This window comes from Bos grunniens, chromosome 5 (assembly GCF_055505025.1).
Source record: "Bos grunniens cultivar Pamir isolate PY7600 chromosome 5, Bosgru_T2T1.0, whole genome shotgun sequence".
NCBI lineage: Eukaryota > Metazoa > Chordata > Mammalia > Artiodactyla > Bovidae > Bos > Bos grunniens.
In genome coordinates, this window is record NC_141169.1 from 102,315,288 (window position 1) to 102,340,166 (window position 24,879).

The following is a 24,879-nucleotide window of genomic DNA, read 5'->3' on the forward strand; positions in this document are numbered from 1 at the left end:
TGTTATACATTTAAAAAAAACACATAAACATATATGTTTGTAATCACTCCATAATCAAGATATTTAAGCTTGTCACCACTGCCCCAAATTTTCATGTTTGTTTGCAGTCAGTCCTTCTACTCCCAGTCCTCAGTTCAGTTGAGTCACTCAGTCATGTCCGACCCTTTGTGAGCCCATGAATCACAGAACACCAGGCCTCCTTGTCTATCACCAACTCCTGGACTTTACTCAAACTCACGTCCATCAAGTCAGTGATGCCATCCAGCCATCTCATCCTCTGTCGTCCCCTTCTCCTCCTGCCCCCAATCCCTCTGAGTATCAGGGTCTTTTCCAATGAGTCAACTCTTCACATGAGGTGACCAAAGTATTGGAGTTTCAGCCTCAGCATCAGTCCCACCAATGAACACCCAGGACTGGTCTCCTTTAGGATGGACTGGTTGGATCTCCTTGCAGTCCAAGGGACTCTCAAGAGTCTTCTCCAACACCACAGTTCAAAAGCATCAATTCTTTGGCACTCAGCTTTCTTCACAGTCCAACTCTCACATCCATACATGACCGCTAGAAAAACCATAGCCTTGACTAGACAGACCTTTGTTGGCAAAGTAATACCTCTGCTTTTTAATATGCTATCTAGGTTGGTCATAACTTTCCTTCCAAGGAGTAAGTGTCTTTTAATTTCACGGCTGCAGTCACCATCTGCAGTGATTTTTGGAGCCCCCCCAAAATAAAGTCTGATGCTGTTTCCACTGTTTCCCCATCTATTTCCCATGAAGTGATGGGACCAGATGCCATGATCTTAGTTTTCTGAATGTTGAGTTTTAAGCCAACTTTTTCATGCTCCTCTTTCACTTTCATCAAGAGGCTTTTGAGTTCCTCTTCACTTTCTGCCATAAGGGTGGTGTCATCTGCATATCTGAGGTTATTGATATTTCTCCCAGCAATCTTGATTCCAGCTTGTGCTTCTTCCAGCTCAGCGTTTCTCATGATGTACTCTGCATAGAAGTTAAATAAGCAGGGTGACAATATACAGCCTTGACGAACTCCTTTTCCTATTTGGAAGCAGTCTGTTGTTCCATGTCCAGTTCTAACTGTTGCTTCCTGACCTGCATATAGGTTTCTCAAGAGGCAGGTCAGGTGGTCTGGTATTCCCATCTCTTTCAGAATTTTCCACACTCCCAGTCCTAGGCAACCACTAATGTTTCTATCACTAAAGATTGGTTTGGATTCTTCTATAATTTCATTCAAAAGGAATCATATAATGTGTCAAACTTTGATGATTGCTTTTGTAAAATAAAATTCACATTTATGGCAAGACAAGAAAAATTTAAACATAAAAATTCTTCTCTGGGACTTTTCTGGTGGTATAGTGGATGAGAATCCACCTGCCAATGCAGGGGACACAGGTTCAATACCTTGTCCAGGAAGATTCCAGAAGCCCTGCAATGGCTAAGCCCAAGTACTTAGAGCCCCAGCTCTGCAACAAAAGAAGCCACCACAGTAAGAAACCTGAGCAATGCAGTGAAGAGTAGATTCCACTCACTGCAACTAGAGAGTAGCCCACGTGCAGCAACAAAGATCCAGGGCAACTGAAAATGAAAATAAATTTTTTAAAAATCTCTACCCTTTGACCTCACCCCTCTCCACACTGTGAATTGTGTGTCTACATTATGCATGAACCAAATCTCCCCCATTGGCAGGAATACCTGCTCAACCATGAACTGCAAATCCTAGCATCAATAAGACAACTCCTTAAAAGATAACATTCCTTCTTGATCTTGTCACAGGACCCACCACAATGGGGTTTAAATCTGGGTTATGTAAACTGTCATTTAAGGTACAGCCCTCTGTCTCAAAAAACTTACAGGAACTATGTCTCAACTTCTTATAAGCAGAATGGTTCTAAGAGCTTCCTGGGTTATAATCCTCAAATTTGTCTGCAATAAAATTTTTCAATTCTTTCTTGGATGAACTGATTAATTTTTCATCAACACATTTTTTGCTCAACTACTTCGTGAAATTGATCTACATGATTAGGTGTATCAGTGGTTCATTTCTTTCTATTTCTGGAATTCCATTATAGGGTTATGTTACAATTTATTTATTCATTTATCCTTCAGTGGACTTAGGCTAATTTTGCAGTTTTAGGCTATGGTGAAGAAAGATGATGTGAACACTGTGTACAATTCTTTGTGTAACGTTTTTTATTTTCTTCTCTTGGGTAAAGAAACTGGGAGTGAAATCGTTGGATCAAATAGGTAAGCATTTAACTTTTAAGAATATTATTGGGCTGTTATAATACTTTACACTCCTACCAGGAGGAAATGAATATCTGAGTCATTTGATGTCCTCCCCAACACTTGGTCAGCCTTTCTAGTTGCAGTAATTTCTGTGGGTATGTAGATTTTAATTTACATCTCCCTGGTTCTTAATGATGTTGAGCATCTTTTCATGTGCCTGTTAATTATTTATAGATCTTTTTTTCTGCCATACACATATGATAAAGGAATTGTATCTAAAATATGTATAGAATTCTTACAAATTAGTAAGGAGATAAAAATAAAAAAAGGACCTGTATATATACTGTATATATGTATATATGCTTTCTGTATATATATTTTCTTTAGTATATACCTGTATATATACTGTATATATTTATATGTATCTATCTATATATATCTGTATGTATATTTTCCTTAGTCTCTGACTTGAATTTTCATTTCCTTAATGGTGTCTTTTGAAGAATAAATGTTCTTAATTTGGGGGAAGTTCAATTTATCAATTTTTTTTTAATGGTTAGTGCCTTTTGGATCTTGTCTACAAAGTCATTACCTACTCAAACGACACAAAGATATTCTATTCTCCTCTATTTTCTAGTATTCGTAGTTTTGGTTTTAGCTTTTATATTAGGTCTACAATCCATTTTTTTGTTTGTGGTGTGATGTTAAGAGACAGAGTTGACTTTTGTCCATATGGATATTACATATTACTCAGCTAGAGCTACCACAAAATGGATGGGTTAAACTATAAAAATTTTATTTTCTCAGACTTCTGAAGGTTAGAAGTGCAAGATCAAAGTTCCAACCAATCTGGTTCTGGTGAGAACTTACAGCCTCGTAGACACAGCCTTTTTGCTGTGTTCTCACCTGAGCTTGCAGGTTTCCCTGGTAGCTCAGATGGTAAAGAACCTGCCTGCCATGTAGGAGATGGGTTCAATTCTTGAGTCAAGAAGATCCCCTGGAGAAGGAAATGGCAACCCATTCCACTATTTTTGCCTGGAGTATCCCATGGACAGAGGAGCCTGACGGGCTACAGTCCATGGGGTCCATGGGGTAGCAAAGAGTCGAACATGACTGAGCAACCAACACTTTCAATTTTAGTTGTGTGTGCAGCCTGAAGGGTGGGGAGCTCTCTTCTTACAAGCACACTAATCCTCTTAGATTAGGGTTCCACCCTTACAAGCTCATTTAACCTGTAGTTTCTCAGATGCTCCCATTTTCAAATATAGCCACATTAGGGGTTAGAACTTCAATGGAAGAATTTGGCAGGGGGATTTCCCCAGCAATCCAGTGGTTAAGAATCCACACTTTCAGTGCAAAGGGTGTAGGTTCCATCCCTGGTTGGGAAACTGGGATCCCACTCTAGCCCACAATTCTCCAGACAAGAATACTGGAGTAGGTTGCCATGCCTTCCTCCAGGTGATCTTCCCAACCCAGGATCTAACCTTTAAATATGCTATGTTCTTTCAGTTACTTAGGTATTAGTTTCACTTAGCAATGTTTTGTGATATTCAGTATGTGTCTTGTATAGTTTATTAAAATTATCCCATAGTGTTTCATGGTTTTAATTTGATTATAAGTGGTATTGGCTTTTTTTTTTTATTTCATTTTCTAACTCTTCATTGATAGTATAGAATTGATTTTTGTATATTCACCTTGTAACTTTTTGTAAGAAATGTAACCTTTGTTTAGGTTCTTCTGACTGGTCTAAGAATTAAACTGACATGAGACATATAACAGGAGAAAATCAAACAAAAGTTTGACATCTATACATGGGGGACACAGGAATAGGAAATGGCAACCCACTCCAGCATTCTGCCTGGAAAATCCCATGGGCTCTTGCCCACCAGGCTGGTGGGCAAGAGCCCATGGGGGTCACAACGAGTCCTTTATGACTGAGCATGTATGCATACATGGGAGAGACCCAGGAAAATAGAATCACCTGTCACAATGGCCAAAGCCCTCACATCAGCTAAAGACAAAAGAAGATTCTGGGATAGTGGTTTGGGACCTCAAAGGTGTAGATCCATTCTAAGTCACTTCAGTCGTGTCCAACTCTTTTCGACCCTATAGACTGTAATTCTCTAGGCTCCTCTGTCCATGGGATTCTCCAGGGAAGAATACTGGAGTGGGTTGCCATTTCCTTCTCCAGCGACCTCAAACGGGAGGGAGATAATTCACAGAGAAATGAAAAACCACATGGTAAAGAGATGTTTGCCGAGCTGTACAGAGACAATGGGATCCAGAGTGGATTCTCATCTCTAGGTCCTGCTCAGTCTCGCTCCACCACACTCAACCCATATTCTTGGCAGATATTTCTGGTGACAGCTCTATTCTGGAAAAGGCCCTTTATCTCAATTCTTTAGACAGCTAAGGGGGAAAGTCAAAGTTTCTGGTTGAGTTTTTATTTGTTTGAGACTTTGATTGTTTTCAACTTGAAATAATCCACATGCCAAAGAGACATTTGAGAGGGGTATATTTTGCTCCCCTAAATAACCAACCTGTGAATTTGCTAACTTCACTTATTCCTAATTTTTTCTTTTTTTTTTTGGTAGATTCTTTAGGCTTTTCCAAAGATTATGCTGTCTGCAAATATAGACAGTCTAACTTCTTTTCCAACAAGTGTGCCTTTTTATTTCTTCTTTTTGTCTTATTGGAATGGTTAAGGATACCAATAAAATCTTCAGTGGAGAAGGTAATAGGGAATGTCCTTACTTATTCCCAATCATAGGGGTATTTAGAAACAAAATTTGAGAAAATTTGAAAATCTAATTGGCTTTTTTTAAACTTCTCTCTCTCTTTTTTTTTTTTTTTTGCCGAGCTATATCTTTGTTGCACAAGAGCTTCTCTCTCTCTTTCTTAAAGGGCTTCTCTAATTACAGCACATGGGCTTAGTTTCCTCAAGGCATGTGGGCTCTTATTTCTGAAACCACTTCTTCTGCATTGGAAGGTGGATTCTTAACCAGTAGACCACCAGGGAAGTCCCTAATTGGTCTTATTAAAAGATTCATGAATTGGGCAACATCCTGCCTAGCCAGTCAAGAGAAAGGAGCTCCAAAGCACTCCAGAAGAGGAAAGATTTTTAATAGCAGGGAGGATGTGGGACAAGGAAATCATAAATGAACTGGTTCTTTCTGGCAAGGTTACTTCCTTTGGGGGAATAAAAGGTCTATTAGGCACATTACTTCTCTGGTGCTGACAGGGAAATTCCAGACTGACCTGGTAAGATTACATTCCTAGGCAAGGTCGAAACTGCATTTAGTTTAGGTAGCTATCAAGTCTTGGTTTAATAATGTGGGCTTAACATAAGTGACTATATTTGGGGTTTATAATTTCTTAACAGGAGGAAGCATTCAGCTGTTCTGTTTTTTTTGGCCACGCCATGTGGCTTGTGGGATCTTAGTTCCCTGCCAGGGATTGAACTCAGACCACAGCAGTGAAAGCGCCCAGTCCTAATCATTGGATCTCCGGGGACTTGCCTCTGTTATTCATTTTTAAGTGTGATGTTAGTTATAGGTTTCTCACAGGTGCCCTTCATCAAGCTAAAGAATATTTTCTCTACTTTTTTAGAGTTTAATCACCAACAGTTGTCATATTATTTGTCATATTATTGTTGTTGCATGTATTGGGATGATTAAATAACATTTAACATAACATTTGTCATATTATTGTTTTTGCATGTATTGGGATGATTAAATAATTTCTCATTTTATTCTGTTAATGTTCAATTGCTACATAGTATTGTTTTATTCATATCTATGGTTTTACTGCCTTTCTCTTAATTTTGATTTTTTCTCTATTTATATATATATAAAATAAATCATATATATATATATATATATTTTAATTGCTGCAATGCATAACTTTCAGGATCTTAGTTTCCCAACCAGGGGTTGAACCCAGGGCCAGGGCAGTGAAAGTGACCAGTCCTCACCTCTGGACCACCAGGGAATTCCCTTCTCTTTTTATCCTTTGAAGCACATGCAAGGCCTCTACATGGAAATAAAGCTACTCATCTACGGTCAACTGGTTATATGTATTTTCTTTTTAGTTTTTAATTGAGGCAAACAAATACATAAAATTTAGTATCTGAAGAGGAGGAATGGTCATTGAGGGTAAAGGAATGAATATAAAGAAAATCCAATATTAATAAACACCTTGGGGGACTTCCCTGGTGGTCAAGACTTCTTCCAATGCAGGGTTCTTCCAATGCAGGTGCTATCCCTGGTCAGGGAGCTAAGATCCTACATGCCTCATGGCCAAAAAAACCAAAGGTAAGCAGAAGCAAAAATGTAACAGATTCAATAAAGACTTTAAAAAACAACAATAACAAAAAACACCTAGGGAAAAAGGCTCAGTGCAGGAGATAATAATGTCTCCTATCTCAATTATGCCAGATATCTGAAAGGGTGAAGCTGTCCATCTACTGAGATCACTACTGCTTTGGGGATCCTCACAAGATCTCCACCGAAAGCCTGCTAGCCTGAGTAACCTCCCCTGAGAGACATTGTCACAGGATATGATAACAGACCACGGTAATTATTAATAACCAAATGGAACTTTGGTAAGTTGCCCATAGATTTTTATTTGTCTGAGTGTTTTGCTGTAAGGAACCCAAGTTCTAAGAGAGTGGATATTGTAATACTTTGATATATAGATAGTCAAAAAGCACATGAAAAGATGCTCAACATGATTAATCACCAGGAAACTACAAAACCACAATGAAATACAACTTCTTAATTACCAGGATGGTTATAATTAAAATATTTTTTATTTTAATTATATAAAGAATATAAAGAATTCACCTAATGAGTTTACTGATGATTTTATAAGCTGTAAACTAGTATTCAATCATAATAATACATGAGGAATTACAGCTGTGAATCTGTGTTTGTATTTTCCTCTGTAACACTCTCCAAGTCCATGACAGTTATGATAAAGCTATTTTGCATGACTGTTGTGTGTTTCACTGTCCAGGCTTTTTCTGTGTCACTGACCTTGATGTCTCCATTTTTTCCACCAATTTCTGATTGAATCAAATGAATACTAGAGATAAATTTAATCTTTTTCTCAAATACTTACTATAAGAAAATGTGACTGTAAAATAATTACAATATCCTGTTCAAGTATGTTTTGCTACTTTTGTCTCCTTAAATATTGCTACCAATGGGGCTTCCTGTAATCGTGGTAACCTTGAAAAAGAAAAAAAAAAAAATTTTTTTTTTTTTACAGTAAGAAGTATTGGTGAGGGGAATTTCCTGGCAGTCCAGTGGTTAAGACTCCACACTTCCAATGCAGAGGGCATATAGGTTCAATCCCTGGCCAGCGAACTAAGACCCCACATTCCACATGCTGCAAAGGGTGACCAAAAAAAGAGAGAGAAACCTTGGTGATACTGCTGCTGCTAAGTTGCTTCAGTCGTGTCCGACTCTGTGCGACCCCATAGACGGCAGCCCACCAGGCTCCCCCATCCCTGGGATTCTCCAGGCAAGAACACTGAGGTGGGTTGCCATTTCCTTCTCCAATGCATGAAAGTGAAAAGTGAAGTCACTCAGTCGTGTCTGACTCTTAGCAACCCCATGGACTGCAGCCCACCAGGCTCCTCCATCCATGGGATTTTCCAGGCAAGAGTACTGGAGTGGGGTGCCATTGCCTTCTCCATGGAGATACTAGCTGAAGTGTTTATTATTGTCTTTAGTAAAAAAGGAAGTGGTAAGGAAACTGCTGAGGTCCAGCCCCGGCTGATCCAGGGTATTCGAAGCGGGGACAGGTCGGCGAGGATCAGGATACAATAGCTTCAATTAGATATTAATTAGAGATGTAAAGAATAATAGAATGAGGATAGCTCAGTAGGAAAATTCAGAGGAGAAAAGAGGCTGAGTAGCTTGGTTTATGCGGGAGACCAACAAAACTTCAAGACAAGTTTGCACCACTTATGTAGGCCGCAGGCGTCCTTCCATTCTCCTGAAGGAGAGGAGACACTGAGGCCTCCCCGGTCGGATCTTAGAAGCCCAGGCATAATTAGTAAGCATGGCGGGTTCTGCACTCCAGATGGAGACTCAGCCAGAGTTTGAGAGAGAGAGAGAGACATGGAGAGACCAGTCTTTTGAGGAACTGATCCCAATTCTTTATTTTCCATGGTCTACTTTTATACACTGAGATGTTATGCAAAAGTCATCTGGGGACAGCAGTCCTGACTTTTACTAAAGTCAGGTGGTGCTGCATACAAATGTATACAGAGGTCTTAGGGGTGTTACATCATCTTCTGGCCAAGGGGCCTGCTGACAATTTATGACCCTCTCCTTGTGACAACGGTCAGTCAACCAGGACACTTATTTCTCCAGGGGTGATTATTCTTAAAAATGACTCCACCTTCCGAAGGTACCAGATAAAGTTACATTCCTATAGGGTGAGGGTGTAGTGGGTTTTAATTAAGAAAAGAATTTACTTAGCCTAAGGTCTAACGTGATTAATATCAAAGGTTAATACTTATTTATTCTATATATTCATTAATGTGTGTAAGGGCAGGGGATGTGGAGACTTAGCAGCAAACATTGGCTCAACAAATGAAAAACCCTTCATCAATACAAGTTCTAATCAGCCCACTATACTTATACTAATGGTTTTCTAACTTTTCTAAAGAACCTGTTTTTAGAAGGTTTAAAGCATCTCGTGCCTCTCGTGTTTGGGAGGCTGTGAGCAATCACATGTGGCCGGACAAGCCTGTCAGGCAGGCTAGAGAACCTTCAGAGGAGTTTGTAGGTTGAAACACTCCTATCACGCCCAGGAATTATCATTAACTGGAGCTCTAAGTTAACTCCTTCTCTGAAAGAGGTAGTGGGGGACAGCCCCCCGTAAAGTCAGAGGTGTAGGTGAGAGCACAAAGTAGTAAAGTAGGCAGGCTCTGGTTATGGGGGTAGATGCTCGAGGATTTCCAGGGGGACTCCTGAGGCTCGATCCCGCCTTTGCGTATGTCGAGCCTCCTTCCTCATGACCTTTGTCACGGGTGGAATGCCTCACGCTGGCCCCCAACAAGGAAACAACCCACAAACAACTCTTGATATTCTATTTATGCCATATTTTCTTATGTTAAAAGAAAATTTAGGCCTAATCTAATCTAATGTTTATTGTCAAAATCCAGCCTCTATCCACTGGGACCAAACTGAATCTAGGAGACAGAGTTTTGGGTGAAGCAGAAAAGAATAGCTTTATTGCTTTGCCAGGCAAGGTGAGCCATGGCGGGCTAATGCTCTCTGTGTGTCTGTCTTGGAGAGGGTAGCAAGGGGTCTTATAGTTATCATACAAGGAGCAGGGTGGTTGATACAGATCAGAGTATGTGCACAGCCTGCATTTTTTTTCATCTATAGACATCTGAAGACACTCAAGGCTGGCATCAGGTAGTCTCCTGACAGCTTCTATGGTTCTCGAGGTTATAGAACTATGGCTTTCTCTCTGGGATGAAGAATGCTTACAAAGAATGGAGTGTAAAGTTGTTGTTCAGTTACTAAGTCATGTCCAAATCTCTGCAACGCTATGGAATGCAGCATGCCAGGCTCCCCTGTCCTTCACTATCTCCCAGAGCTTGTTCAGACTCGTGTCCATTGTGTTGGTGATGCCATCCAACCATCTCATCCTCTGTCACCAGGGCCCTTCGCCTTCTGTCCTCAGTCTTTCCCAGCATCAGAGTCTTTTCCAGAGAGTCAGCTCTTTGGATCAGGTGGCCAAAGTGTTGGAGCTTCAGCATCAGTCCTTTCAATTAATATTCAGGGTTGATTTCCTTTAGGATTGACTGGTTTGATCTCCTTGCTGTCCAAGGGATCCCTAAGAGTCTTCTCCAGCACCACAGAAGAGTGTTCAAAAGAGAAAAGTATCAGGTGCCATGATACAACTTATCAGAAACAGGACAAGACATCTGAAAAACAAGTCAAAGTGTGTTAAAACAGATCAGAGCCTGATGGAAGTTATTTGAACTAGTTTTTATAAATCTAGCTGGAACATCACTTGATAATAAACTACCCTAAGGCAGAATTTGTGCCCTTCTTTCTACCTTTCAAGGTATTCAATAAATGTCAAATTGAATTTAAATGAATTAAATTGATGGTGAAATTATCAAATCAAACTGGCCTGTGGTACTTGGATGGACCTGCCATTAAAGAAGATCTTAAGTCTTGAAATGTTCTGAAATAGCTGTGCTATACACATTGTATATAACATATTTTGGAATTTGTTTTGTGCCATTCTGCCCCAGTCACAGCATACAACTTGACTTTCCTGGCACATGCTATTTATAGACTGATCTAAGTGGACATTTAAGATTCCAACAGAGAAGCAGGACAAGAAGAGAATCAAGTCAGAAGGCAGTAATGCATGGTTTGTGTGTGTGTGTGTGTGTAGCTTCAGGAGTGGTAATGGCCTCAGGAGATAACTTAAGTCAGGAGTGACTAAACTTGCTAACTGCAGAACTACTAGCAGAAGGAAATAACCACTATCTTTTCAGTAACTTAAAAAAATAACATGAAGGCAACTCAAACTGAGACTCTGTAACAAACCAGACCGATGGGAAAGGGTGGAAGGGGAAGGAGGTTCAAGAGGGAAGGGACTTATGTATGGGCTTCCCAGGTGGTGATAGTGGTAAAGAACCTGCCTGCCAATGCAGGAGACATAAGAGACACAGGTTCGATCCCTGGATTGGGAAGATCCCCTGGAGGAGGAAATGGCAACCCCTTCCAGTATTCTTGCCTGGAGAATCCCATGGACAGAGGAGCCTGGAGGGCTACAGTCCACGGGGTCACACAGAGTCAGACGCGCGCGCGCGCACACACACACACACACACACACACACACACACACACAGCTAATTCACGTTGATGGAGTGCAGAAACCAAAGCAATATTGTAAAGCAATTATCCTGCAATTAAAAATAAATAATTTTAAAAATAACATGCCGCTGCTGCTGCTAAGTCGCTTCAGTCGTGTCTGACTCTATGCGACCCCATAGACGGAAGCCCACCAGGCTCCCCCGTCCCTGGGATTCTCCAGGCAAGAACACTGGAATGGGTTGCCATTTCTTTCTCCAATGCATGAAAGTGCAACGTGAAAGGGAAGTCGCTCCGTCGTGTCCGACTCTTAGCGACCCCATGGACTATACCTACCAGGCTCCTCCATCCATGGGATTTTCCAGGCAAGAGTACTGGAATGGGGTGCCATTGCCTTATTAAAAACAGACAATCCCCCCACACACAATCTATTTCTTTGACTCAGGAAATCTGTTAGTAACAATTCAGCTCAATACAAAAGTAAATTTAGCAATGCAGTCTCAAGAATTGTGGCCAGTCGACTTGGTAACACACTTCTTTTTAAATGTATTTATTTATTTGGCTGCATTGGGTCTTAGCTACAGCACGTGGGACGCTCTCAGTTGTGGCAGGTGAGCTTAGTTGCTCTGCGGCATGTGGGAATCTTAGTTCCCCACCCAGAGGTTGAACCCTTGTCTCCTGCTTTGCAAGGTGGATTCTTAACCACGGGCTCACCCCAGGGAAGTCTCAGTGATACATTCTTGCAATTTCAGTAATTGACCCAAGCAACTCAATATTTGAGGTAAGAAAGGCCATGAAAGGTTGATCATCATAAGGCTGGGGTCAGGATAACAGAATTATCATGGTCAACGTACTCAAAAAAAAAAAAAGTCTAGAAAGTAGGTGTGTGTAGCCTAGGGGAAATACACCTTGAAATATCTGGGTGAGGAGGAAGAAAATATTAGAATTTCTATTCCTGAAACACTGAGATGAGCAAAGAAAATGTTAAAATTTCTCTTTAAAACTTTCAGACAGGGACTTCCTCGTGGTGCAGTGGTTAAGACTTTGTGCTTCCAATTCAGGAGCCAAGGTTTGATCCCTGGTTGGAGAATTAAGATCCTACATGCTGGGGCTTCCCTGTTGGTCCAGTGGTTAAGTATCTGCCTTGCAATGCAGGGGACAAGGGTTTGATCCCTGATCCAGGAAGATCCCACACACTGCGAAGCAACTAAGCCCATGAGCCACAACTACTAAGTCAGGGCTCGTTGTAGCCCCCCAGCCACAACTACTGAAGCCTGCGAGCCTAAAACCTGTGCTCCACAACAAGAGAAGTCACTGCGATGAGAAGCCCGGGTACCACAAAGAGTAGCCCCTTCTGGCTGCAACTAGAGAAAGCCCAAGCACAGCAATGAAGAGCCACAACAGCTAAGAATTTAAAAAAACAAAACAAAGAAAAAAAAACCATAAGCTACACACTCAGCCAAAAAAATTATTGAAAAAAAAAACTTTTAAAGTACATATAGTAATACAGTAGTTAATAAATATAATTTGAACAATGAGCTATTTATATATTGGCATATATGCTAATATTTCACTTAAACAATGTAGGAACATAGTTCATTATTACAATTTGAATAATTAAATATTCACATATTGGGGTATATGCTTTTTCACTTGTAGATATTAAAATAAGTTAAGCCAAATATGCTAGATTTTAGGGCTTCCCTGGTAGCTCAGCTTATAAAAAATCCACCTGCAATGCAGGAGACCTGGGTTCAATCCCTGGGTTGGGAAGATCCCCTGGAGGAAGAAATGGCAACATACTCCAGTATTCTTGCCTGGAGAATTCCCGTGGACAGAGGAGCCTGGCGAGCTACAGTCCATGCGGTTGCAAAGAATCAGACATGGCTGAGCGCTAAGCACAGCACAACATGCTAGATTTTACACACTACAGAGAAATTTCCCAAGAAATCTTTTATTTCCCAAGACTTTGTACAATAATTGGCATATAATAGATGCTCAATAAATAATAAAGTAAAACTACTGATAATTTGCTTCAGAAATAATTTACCCAACAGGCTGATTTTTCATGTTTGGCCAACATGGTTTGGAATCATCCCAATTAATATGAGCAACTTACAGACTGAAGAAACTAGACCTGGCATGGCTTACTACAAATAAGCCAGATCCAACCATAAGTCAGATTCCTGATTGAAGAATATTGACAGGAGTGGCCCAGTCTGAAATAACTAGAATTCCTCTAGTACCTAGATCTGAAGCTTCTTGAATCTTGGCATTTAAATTTTAACTAATTCCTTCCTTTGATTTCCTAATATACATTCATATAATTACTGGTGCACTTTTAATGAAGCCCAGTATGTTGGCTGGTCCTCTTCCCTTGGCATCTTACTATAAACTCACATAATGATAAATGGTTCACAGGTGAACTTTTATGACTTTTGCTTATGCTAATCAGGCTCCCTCATTCAAGTCTGAAGGCTCATAGGATCTTAGTTCCCTGAACAGGGACTTGAACCCAGACAGTAGCAGTGAAAACCTGGAGTCCTAACCACTGGACTTCTGGGGAACTCCCAAAGTTGATGCCTCTAGAAAAACTGGATGTTTAGCTGCTCTAAATCTCAGCTGCTTTATCTATGAAACATAAACAATAATGCTTACCTCAAAGAGCAGTGACATATATTTATAAGTTAATGCATAGAACAGTACCTGCCCATAATAGGCTATCAATATACCTTCTATCTAGACTCTAATATACCCTCAGGTGCATGATGCAGAAATTAAGTTCATTAAGACCGTGTGTGTGTGTGTGTGTGTGTGTGTGTGTGTGTGTGTGTGTAACCAGGGGACATCATTAATCGTGGATAATGATGATAAACTGTAAACATAAACATACTGACAATTCAGATCCAAAGGTCATAAACCAGGTAGTTTTATTATTAGAGCATTTACCCCGAGAGCACCCCTTCTAGTCTACTGCTGCCAGTCTACCCACACCCACACTCATCAACTATCATGTCTTCATAATGCCGTAGAATGACGTTGTCATCATTGTCCTGGTAGAGCATGGAGATGGGGGACAGCTTGGTGGGGATGCAGACAGCCTGGGGAACCTCCGGGTCGACAGCGTGCATCAGCGCTTGCATGAAAGCATAGTTGGAGCTGTTGAGGGAGATGGTCAGTGAGAAAGGACACTCTCCGTGGCAGTAATTGGCCATGAAACCCTTGGGGGCGATGATCCACTTGTGCCAACCCAGATCCCGGAAGTTGATGAACAGCTGGTGGCGATGGCAGAGGCTCTTGCAAGAAGCCTTCGAGGTAGAGACGGCTGCCCTCCTCTTGCGGGAGGGAGATCGGCACTGCTCAGGGTGGAGGGTGACCACCAGCAGTGAAGTGTGAAGAGAACGTCTCAGTCTGGCGCAGGTGCCCTCGAGCTGAAAATTCTCCCCCGAGGCTCTGCCTCCTTTGACCACTATCTCTAGAAACAGACCTAAATTCTTGTGGGGGTCATTATTCCTCTTAGCCACATCCAGCAGGTTGAAGTGAAGGACACCTTGAGGCCACGGTACTGACTGCAGTGTAAACATTTTACCCATCTTCGGGGTGGCCTGGTCTATGACATGGGGCTCCGTTTGAACCAGGGACAGAGACAGTTCCAGCTCTGGTCCCAGGTTATAGTAAGTGTTGGGCCCCAAGTCCAGGCCCAGCTGGGCCATTGTCAACTGCTCCTCATCCCCGATGGCAGACAGGTTAAAGGACAGGAGCTTCTGTAGGCAGGAGGCGTGCGAAAGGCTCTCGGAGTAAAGGAAGGAACCTAGATGGGAACGAAAGATGTGAGAGTCACCATGAGATTTTTCACTTCACCCCAACCTGTGTGATCATATCAATGTCAAATAGTATATGTATATCCACACACACAAAATAAGGGCAGGGAGGACTTCCCTGGCATTCCAGTGGTAAGGACTCCACACTTCCACTGCAGGAGGTATGGGTTCAATCCCTGGTTGGGGAACTAAGATCCCAGAAGCCATGGGGTGTGGCCAGAAAAATAAAATAAAACAGCAAATAAAAAGAGGATGAGAAATCTCAGTTATACTCAAACCCTCCATTTGGGAGGATTTGTTTCTTTTACTCCTTATCTATGACCAGACATTCTTGTCTTCATAACTGCAGGTCCCCAAGGGATCCTGAATAGGACTTAGAAGGTCTATCATCTTAGATGGGAAAAAGAATCACATCTTTATCTTCAGTAAACTCTAAGTGAAATTTATCATTTCTTTCAATTATGAACATAGGCAACAAATCTTAATAATATTCTAAGAGCCTATGACACTGTTACCAATAAAAATCATAGGTATGTTCATATATTAAGTTGTTGCAAACATTTCAAAGTAACATTTATGCCTGAACTACTCTGAATTGATGGTATAGTCCCTTCTCTAGACCTTGTTACTTGTTGCACAAAAGCATCATTTATATTAATATACACACATTTATTTTTATAATATTTCTATAAATGTATTTCCATATTTAATTGACTTCTTTTAAAATTCTAAATATTTAACTTTAGGCATAGAAACAATTCAGAGAATGCAATGGCAACCCACTCCAGTACTCTTGCCTGGAAAATCCCATGGATGGAGGAGCCTGGTAGGTTGCAGTCCATGGGGTTGCTAAGAGTCAGACACGACTGAGTGACTTCACTTTCACGTTGCACTTTCATGCATTGGAGAAAGAAATGGCAACCCACTCCAGTGTTCTTGCCTGGAGAATCCCAGGGATGGTGGAGCCTGGTGGGCTGCTGTCTATGGGGTCGCACAGAGTCGGCCCGGACACGACTGAAGCGACTTAGCAACAGCAGTATAGAATCAATTATTCTGATAAAAGGTTCACTGGCTTCAACAGAACTGCCAAAGGAACCCATGGCACAAAGAACGTCCTATGCTGTCAAGAAGGACTTCAAAACAAACACCTGTCATCCCACCAATACTGGCTATCTGGTGTTCCCTTATGTTTTATCCTTAGATAATTCTTTTTTTTTTTTTGGCCTGCACAGCTCATCTTGCGGGATCCTAGTTCCTTGACCAGGGATCAAACCTGGATCCCATTAGTGGAAGTACAATGTCCTGACACTTTCAGTGCCAATAACCTCTAGTCTTGGACTTTTGAATACCTGAATACATACCACTTTTGTGGCATGTAGGATCCATTTCCCTGACCAGGGATCGAGTCTGGGCCCCCTGCACTGGGAACGTGGAGTCATAGCCACTGGATCACCAAAAATGTCCCCTCTCTGTTTTGTTTTGTTAACTATCTTCTTTAAAAAAAAAAAAAAAAGCCTATATTTTCTATCTCTTCCTTTTACCATATAGTCTTCTGTTGCTTTCTTTCTTTTTTGACCACACCACTTGGCATGTGGGATCTCCCTGACCAGGGATTGAACCCATGACCCCTACAGTGGAAGCTTGGAGGCCTAACCACTGGACCACCAGGGAAGTCCCTATTTTCCAGCTCTCTTACTGCTACTACTCCACTGAAATAAACATCTGTCTTGAACGTTGACTAACTAGCAAATTCAGGAAGTTTTCACAGAGCTTATCCTTCTCATCCTCTCTACACAGTTGATCTCTCCTGTTCGTAGTTCGAATCCTAATATACTAGTCTCACTTTTTACTCATATCACTAAATCACATTCCTTAGTTAGTTAGTTCAGTCGATCAGTCGTGTCTGACTCTTTGCGACCCCATGAATCGCAGCACACCAGGCCTCCCTGTCCATCACCAACTCCCGGAGTTTACCCAAACTCATGTCCATCGAGTCGGTGATGCCTTAGGTATGATTAAAAAAAAAAATAACTAAAAGCTAGAGAGGAAAAGAGGAACAGATTTGAAAACATGAATATAAAAAACTGTATTCAAAGAGACACCATTAATGAAATTTTTTCACTAACAAAATTAAAAGCAGAAAGGACAACCAAGAATACTTGCAATTATAAACAGCTTTTATGAATGATTAAGAGGCCTCACAAATCATTAAGGAAAAGAATCCTAAACAGGAAAAAGGTCATAATATGTACATAGGCAATTATTTGGAAAATAAAATTGAATGATTCACATTGAGATAAACAGATAAATATAATCAATATTGCTGTATGTTATATATGAAAGTTAAGAGAGTAAGTAAATCCTAAGAGTTTTTAATCACAAGGGAAAAAATTGTTTTCTATGTCATTAACTTTGTATCTAATGAGATGATAGATGTTCACTAAACTTATTTATTTTCTGACAGCACTCTGCAGCTTGCAGGATCTTTGTTCCCTGGCCAGATATCAAAACCCAGGCCACAACTGTGAAAATGCCAAGTTCATTAAACGCTGGATACTGTCAGGGAATTCCTTTATAGGACTGACTGCGATCATCATTTGTGATGTGTATGTATATGTGTGTGTGTATATACATACACACACATATATATATTAAACCATTGTGCTGTATACCTTAGACTTACACAGCACTGCATGTCAGTTATATCTCAATAAAGCTGGAAGAAAAAGAGACTATATTCTAACTTTTAAATAAATAAGCAAATAAATGATTCATTATTCATTTGAAAATGCACCATTTCGCCTTATTAAAGAAACAGAAATTAAAAGAGCAAGATCTTGTTTTGCTACCAGATTAACAAAAGTTAAATGCTGAAAGAGTGTTGTTACCTAATGACCCCCCGGTGTAGCAAGAAGAACACTGCCACACACCAACAGAATAAAGTCCTATACAGCAATGAGAAAGAACTACAAATACATACACTGTGGATAAATCTCACAAATGTAGAGTGAAAGAAGCCAGACGTGAGAAAGGACACATTTCACAATTTCACTGACAGGAAGTTAATAAAGGACAAAACTAGTATGTGATTGATGTTAGATGTCAGAAGAGAAATTACCCCTGTAGAGAAGCAGTGATTAACCAGAAGGGGGCATGAAGGAGCCTCTGGGGTGCTGTTCATGTACTATTTCTTGATCTGGGCGCTAGTTATTCTGCAAAAATTCACTGAGCTGTTTCCTACAATTCACTCACACTTCTGAATGTACATTATACCTCAATAAGTTTCTATTTTTAAAGAGATTACTGTCAGAGTAAGTGAGAATTCTCATACACTCATTGTGGAGTATAAATTTTAGAGGCTATTTGCTGTATATTAAAAGTAGAAATGTAAAAAAAAAGTATACATGTGCCTACTCTTTGATACAACAATCCTCTAAGAAATGATCCTATGGAAATAAAACTAAAAGTGCACACATGTACACAATAGATACAAAGCTACACTACGTATGTTTATATTCATCAACAGGGCACCAGTTACATAAATTGTAGCATTATGTCTATACAATGTAGTATCATGTAACCATTAAAATAGGGATAAGTTCACTATTTGCTCTTACTTGTACAAAATGTTCATAATATTGGAAGAATGTATAGCATGATTCCATTTATAAAAATATTACAAGTTTATATTATAAATGTAAAGAAGAAAAGTCTGGAAAAATATACAACTATTAATGGTTTTCTCCAGGGGAAGGGTTGCTGCTGCTGCTGCTGCTGCTGCTGCTAAGTCGCTTCAGTCGTATCCGACTCTGTGTGACCCCATAGACAGCAGCCCAGCAACTCCTCCGTCTCTGGGATTCTCCAGGCAAGAACAGCGGAGTGGGTTGCCATTTCCTTCTCTAATGCATGAAAGTGCAAAGTGAAAGTGAAGTCGCTCAGTCGTGTCCGACTTCTAGCGACCCCATGGACTGCAGCCCACCAGGCTCCTCCATCCATGGAACCCTCCAGGCAAGAGTACTGGAGTGGGGTGCTGTTGCCTTCTCCGAGGGGGGAGGGTTAGGGAGGAGTGATTACAAGATTTTGTCCTTTTCCTATATCATTAGATAAAATTTTGATCATCACAAAAATTATTTTTTTCCCACGGGGAAGGGAAGGCAGAAGCCTCAGCTATTTCCTACTCTCTCCTTGGAAAATCCTTTAAGCTAGTTCCCCTCACCTCTTAAAACTCTCCAGAATTCATCCCTGAAACTCCACCCCCAAGGCCATGAGCCTCTAATGAGACACTTAGCAGGACATATGGAAGTCATCTGTTGATGTCTTTTCTATAAACTTTTTTTTTCTCTTCCTATAAACTCTTAAAGGGCAGACTTTGGTCTCTGTATCTTCATGTGTTACAGATTTCCTGGCATTTAGTTAAATATCCAATAAATGCCTCTAGAACAGAAATCTTATTTCCAGTTGCTGTAAAACTAACCAACTGGAGCTCTCAATTCTGCATCTCAACCACCTGGGAGTCTATATAGAAATGCAGATTACAACACTCATCTCCGACTTTGAATAAGAATCAGGTGGGAGCAGGAACTAGACTGGAGAATCAACTTTTAACACTTGATCTGGGTAATTTTTGGTGGGTGGGCTGTTTCACAAATTACTGAATGGCACTTACTCAGATCCTTGTACCAAAAGGTATGACAGCGGCATATATTATCCCTCTGTAGTTACAAATCCAGAATAGCCTTTTCTACCCATCCAAAGGATCGGGGAGGTGAGGAGGGGGAAGCAAAATTTACAGACACACTGAGCTCAAAGGCACCGGGATGCGTAAAGTGTGGGCTCAAGAGGGGGAGACCGAGCCCTAATTCCACCCTCCCTCCCACCTCCTCCCCACTATCTAAACTGTAGCGCAAAGCTGTTGATTCAGAAAACAAAACAAAATAAAACATTTCGACTCCTGGCTTTGTTCACACACTAGCTGTATGATCTTGAATAGGTTACAAGTTATCTCCTGTCTGAGCCTCAATTTCCTCATTGTTAAAAACTTGTTAAGAATACCTGCTTTCCTCTCAGGACGGTGGCTGGGATTAAATTAGGTAGAACAGGTAAAATGCCAGCACATGGCCTTCCACAAACCCCTGGGTCATTGTTGTGCTGTGCTTAGTCGTTCAGTCGTGTCCAACCCTTTACGACCCCATGGACTGTAGCCCTCCAGGTTCATCGGTCCGTGGGGAATTCACCAGGCAAGAATACTGAAGAGAGTTGCCATGCCCTCCTCCAGGGGATCTTCCCAACCCAGGGATGGAACCCAGGTCTCCTGCCTTGCAGGTGGATTCTTCACCATCTGAGTCATTGTTACTCCCCCTTTATTCCTTTCTTCACCCCAGATTCTCCTCTAGGAAACACTCCAAAGTCCTCACCTTGATCTGGGAGAAGCCGGAGGATATTCCCACGGACACCCAGCTCCTTCACGTAGCACAAGTCTTTGGAGATGCCGGTGCTGGCTGCTTCCTCTTGAGCCTGGAAAATTCTCTTCAAGATGGAAGGCACAGGTTGGAATTTCTTGGGTGAAGGCACTTTGTCTAAGCCCAGAAATCGGAGAAAGACATGTTCATGGAATTGGAGTGTCTGGCCAAAGGCCAGAGTGAACAGGAGGCAGAGAGCCAAGGCTGCTAGGGAAGGAAGCATGGCTGAGGTGAAGCCGCAGAGAGCTCTAAGCGCTGAGCTGCCCAGCAATTCAGGTGCTGCTGATTTATCTGACGTATGATAATCAGGTGTGAACTGCTCTCTTCCCAGCTCTCAAAGGCAATTGGATACAAAAGAACAGAATTTTTTTTTTTCCCTCTTTCCTAGTTCTACTGTTCCAGAAAAAAAATTCACAAGAGATTACCCATGCATGGAGCTAACTCTACAACCATCTGAAATTTGTCAGCAGTAGACAGAGTAGAAAGGAGATTTACTAATTTAACAAACATTTACTAAGCGTCTATTATGTGCAAGGCGCTGAGATGAGTGCTGGAAATGTATTAGTAGCTCAAGGTCTTGTCATTCATAGTCTAATTAGACAAATATGCATGCACTCAGTCGCTCTTCGTCCGACTCTGTGACCCCAAGGACTGCAGCCCTCCAGGCTCCTCTGTCCATGGGATTCTCCAGACAAGAATACTGAAGTGGGTTGCCATTTCCTTCTCCACGGGATCTTCCTGACCCAGGGATCGAACCCACGTGTCCTGCATTGGCAGGCGGATTCTTCCCTGCGCTTCACCAGGGAAGCGCACACTAAGTATTCACATCGGAAAAAAAAAACAACTGCAAAGCTTAGTAGACATTCGGGGCTGAAAGAATTACATGTGGAAAGGCATGGAGGTTATTGAGTAGCTTAAACAAGGCAGCATAAATCAATTTCTGTTTGGGTTTTTTGTTTTGGCCTAACAACTGTAAGTCTTTTCAGATGCTACAGAAGAATCAGCTTGTCTGTAGAGAAAATAACTTTCAAGCTTTTTGAAAACAGAGACATTATCATTTTACATTATTTTATACCACCTATTTTTTATCTTGATAAATTTTATTATTGCAGTAGATAGAAGAATATATATATATTTTTTCATTGCCTTTCATTTCTGTAAGCAATAAGCAACTGTTTAATGTAAATTTATCATTTGAACCTTTTAAATTGTTTGAGAGTGGTAGGAAAGGGGGTAGTTTTCTAGAGTCATGAATGATTTGGGGTCACAAATCATTGCCCTAAATTGTAACCATTCATAAACTCAAACCCTTTAACATGAGGCTCTCTGAATTTGGTCAGTTTCTCTCCCACATATTTTTAAATACCACCTATTTGAAGAACCTCCTTCAAAAGGACTTAGGCCGGGACCATTGTATTCAGTGCCCCTGACCCCACAGCAGACCACTGTCCACCCATGCCCCCACCAGAGGCTCCTGGACACTCAGAGGCAAGTCTGGCTCATTCTCTTGGGGATCACTGCCCCTTTCTTCTGGGTCCTAGTGCACACAAGGTTTTGTTTGTGCCCTCCAAGATTCTGTTTTAAGAGCTTGCTTTCCCAAAGGAAAAACAAAATGTTTCTAATATATAATAATTTCTCACCATTTATAGGATAAAATCTAAACTCCTTAGTTTGACATTTAAGGACTTTCTTGGTTTGGTACCCATCTCCTTAGCCAGTTTCATTTCCTAATACTCAGCATCTTCAGTGTTAATGCTTTAATGATACTGATGTATTTTTATTTCTCCTATGAGCTTATTTCATCTTAGAGCCTTTGCACAGACCAAGGTCAAAGGTCACTTCCACTTCGAAGACTTCCTTGACTCACCAAAACAGGTCTGGATACTTCCTCTTTCTCCCATGAGTCTTGAGTGGGCATCCATGAGAATACTTATCACCATGCATTTCACTGTGTTTTGCCTACATCCCTCCCAGATAACACATTCCTTGAGGGTTGTGAATCATATCCTTTTATTTAAGTATCTTTCATTCTAAATGCTAAGAATAGGGAATAGGGAGTTTAATGGGGATAAAGTTTCTCTTCTGCAAGATGGAAACAGTTCCAGAAATCGATGACAATGTGAATATACTTAATGAGTGTACTTCATGCCATTGAACTGCATACTTATGAATGATTAAAATGATAAAATTTTGTTATATGCATTTTACCACTTTTATTTTTTAAAAATAAAAAATAGTCATATCCTTTGATTAGTAATTCCATTTCAATCTTTTGGAAAATTATTTTTATTTTTTAAAATTGATAAATAGTTGATGTCTGGAGGAGGAAATGGCAACCCACTCCAGTATTTTTGCCTGGAAAATTCCATGGACAGATGAGCCTGTAGGGCTACAGTCCATGGGGTTACAAAGAGTTGGACATGACTGAGCATACCTGCGTGGCTGATGTACAATGTTGTATATCAGGTGTACATCAAAGTGATTCAGTTTGAATTATATAATATCAAACTAATTTCTTTTTCAAGTTATTTTCCCTTATAGGTTATTATAAAATATTGAGTTTAGTTCCCTGTGCTATACTATATGTCCTTATTGTCATATGTCCTTTTGGTCAACAATATGTCCAAGAAGGACTATATGTCCTTATTGATCAGCAATTCCATTTCTAGAATATTATTCTAAGCTAACAGAATATAACCTACAGAGGGCAAGGATTAGTGGTGTGTCTTTCCCTCAAGGTTTCTCCACTGCCAAGGAAAGTGTCTGCCACGTAGCAGACATTCAATAGGTATCTGTGCAATTTAAAAACAAAAAAATGAATGAATGAATTGGTGCTATTTCCAAAGGTCTTGCTCTTTTGGATAGCCACATCTTCTCCATTCCCATTTCTCCTACTCCTACTTGCACCCTGTATGTGAATGTGTGAAGTCACTCAGTTGTGTCCGACTCTTTGCAACCCCATGGACTGTATCCTACCAGGCTCCTCTGTCCATGGGATTTTCCAGGCAAGAGTACTGGAGTGGGTTGCCATTTCCTTCTCCAGAGGATCTTCCCCACTCAGGGATTGAACCCGGGTCTCCCACATTGTAGAAAAACGCTTTACCATCTGAGCCACCAGGGAAGTGCATTTAGTCTACAAACCCCACCTGTTTTCAGCAATAAATGGAGGCTGCACTTTGATTCTCTCCATTTAACTTTCCTGATTTAAAGTTAGAAATCAGACTAACTGGGGACTTCCCTAGTGATCCAGTGGTAAAGAACCCACTTTGCAATGCAGGGCACATGGATTCAATCCCTGGTTGGGGAACTAAGATCCCACATGCCACGGCCAACTAAGCCCATGTGCCACAACTAGAGACGCCTGATTGCCATAATGAAGACCCAGCATAGCCAAAAAAAAAAAGGAAAGAAAGAATCAGACCAACTCATTTAAAATTCGGTTCCACCACTTACCAGTTGTGTGATCAAGGGCAAATCATTCAACTGTGAAGTGAGAATAAAGCATTCGTTGCTGAGTTGCTGATGGGATCTGAAGAGATAATGCATATGCCAAGCTCAGGATGTCTGACAAATGGTAAGTACTCCATAAAAGCAAGGTGACACGCTCTTTCGTCGAGGTTGCCAACATGCCACCCTGACTAAGGAAGACTTAGGGCCCCATGAGCCACAGCCACGGCCACACTGGCAAACACTGGAAACACCCGGGAGGGCAAGGTAATGCTGGTGCCATGCATCACCACGGCATCAGCGTCAACAAATATCACCCAGGTTACTTTGGGAAAGTTGATCTGAGAGATTACCACTTAAGAGGAACCAGAGTTTCTGCCCAACTGCCAATCTTGATAAACTGTGGACCTAGGTCAGTGAGCAGACATGGGTGAATGCTGCCAAGAACAAGACTTGAACTCCTTCTATCATTAACGTGGCATTGTTGGGTTACTACAAAGTTCTGGGGAAGGGAAAACTCCCAAAGCAGCCTGTCATTGTAAAGGTCAAATTCTTCAGCAGAAGAGCTGAGGAGAAGATTAAGGGTGTAGGTGGGGCTTGTGTCCTGGTGGCTGGAAGCCACATGCTGGGAAATTGATTAAATGATAACGAGTGCTTTTCAAAAAAGAAAAAGCAAGTTGACATTGATTTGTTGTTGTTGTTTAGTTACCTAGTCCTGTCTGACTCGGTGCAACCCTCTGGACTGCAACACCCCAGGCTAGTTTGTCCTTCACCATCTTCTGGAGTTTGCTCAAACTCATGTCCATTGAGTGGTGATGCCATCCAACCATCTCATCCTCTGTTGCCCATTACTCCTCCTGCATCAATCTTTTCCAGCATCAGGGTCTTTTCCAATAAGTCAGCTCTTTGCATCAAGTGGCCAAACCTCAGCTTCAACATCAGTCAGATCAGATCAGATCAGTCGCTCAGTCGTGTCCAACTCTTTGCGACCCCATGAATTGCAGCACTCCAGGCCTCCCTGTCCATCACCAACTCCCGGAGTTCACTGACTCACATCCAT

The 24,879-nt window shown here is 41.1% G+C and overlaps 1 protein-coding gene, 2 long non-coding RNA genes and 1 pseudogene across 5 annotated transcripts; 3 read left to right on the top strand and 1 right to left on the bottom strand.

Moving 5' to 3' along the window:
• The first annotated feature begins 1,884 nt into the window (after positions 1–1,884).
• On the top strand, positions 1,885–17,702 carry LOC147372792 (uncharacterized). 2 transcript variants are annotated; one of them, XR_015164913.1, is made up of 4 exons: positions 1,885–2,034; positions 2,225–2,255; positions 6,674–6,840; positions 17,378–17,702. It is a non-coding gene; the product is annotated as an uncharacterized LOC147372792 (long non-coding RNA). The 2 variants fall into 2 exon arrangements; XR_015164914.1 differs by lacking the exon at positions 17,378–17,702 and adding an exon at positions 7,509–7,865.
• GDF3 (growth differentiation factor 3) lies at positions 13,998–21,054 on the bottom strand. Of its 2 annotated transcripts, none has more exons than XM_086404246.1 (2): positions 20,328–21,054; positions 13,998–14,903 (listed from the first exon to the last, which is right to left on the bottom strand). In XM_086404246.1, exons 1-2 carry the CDS (start codon positions 20,593–20,595, stop codon positions 14,077–14,079), a joined length of 1,095 nt encoding a protein of 364 aa, XP_086260372.1. In that variant the 5' UTR covers positions 20,596–21,054; the 3' UTR covers positions 13,998–14,076. The 2 variants fall into 2 exon arrangements, with proteins under 2 accessions (XP_086260372.1, XP_086260373.1); XM_086404247.1 differs by lacking the exon at positions 20,328–21,054 and adding an exon at positions 19,966–20,221.
• LOC147372794 (uncharacterized) lies at positions 19,314–20,353 on the top strand. The gene is made up of 2 exons (XR_015164915.1): positions 19,314–19,481; positions 20,295–20,353. It is a non-coding gene; the product is annotated as an uncharacterized LOC147372794 (long non-coding RNA).
• A 2,944-nt stretch (positions 21,055–23,998) lies between the features above and the next one.
• Positions 23,999–24,534, top strand: LOC147372795 (large ribosomal subunit protein uL15 pseudogene; annotated as a pseudogene).
• The last annotated feature ends 345 nt before the right edge of the window (positions 24,535–24,879 follow it).

Excerpts from the sequence above, each read along its gene's own strand:
- GDF3 (XM_086404246.1), bottom strand. The coding sequence starts at position 20,595 with ATGCTTCCTTCCCTAGCAGCCTTGGCTCTCTGCCTCCTGTTCACTCTG. Across the intron at positions 14,904-20,327 it reads CCGGCTTCTCCCAGATCAAG|GTTCCTTCCTTTACTCCGAG; the intron begins GTGAGGACTTTG and ends GTTCCCATCTAG.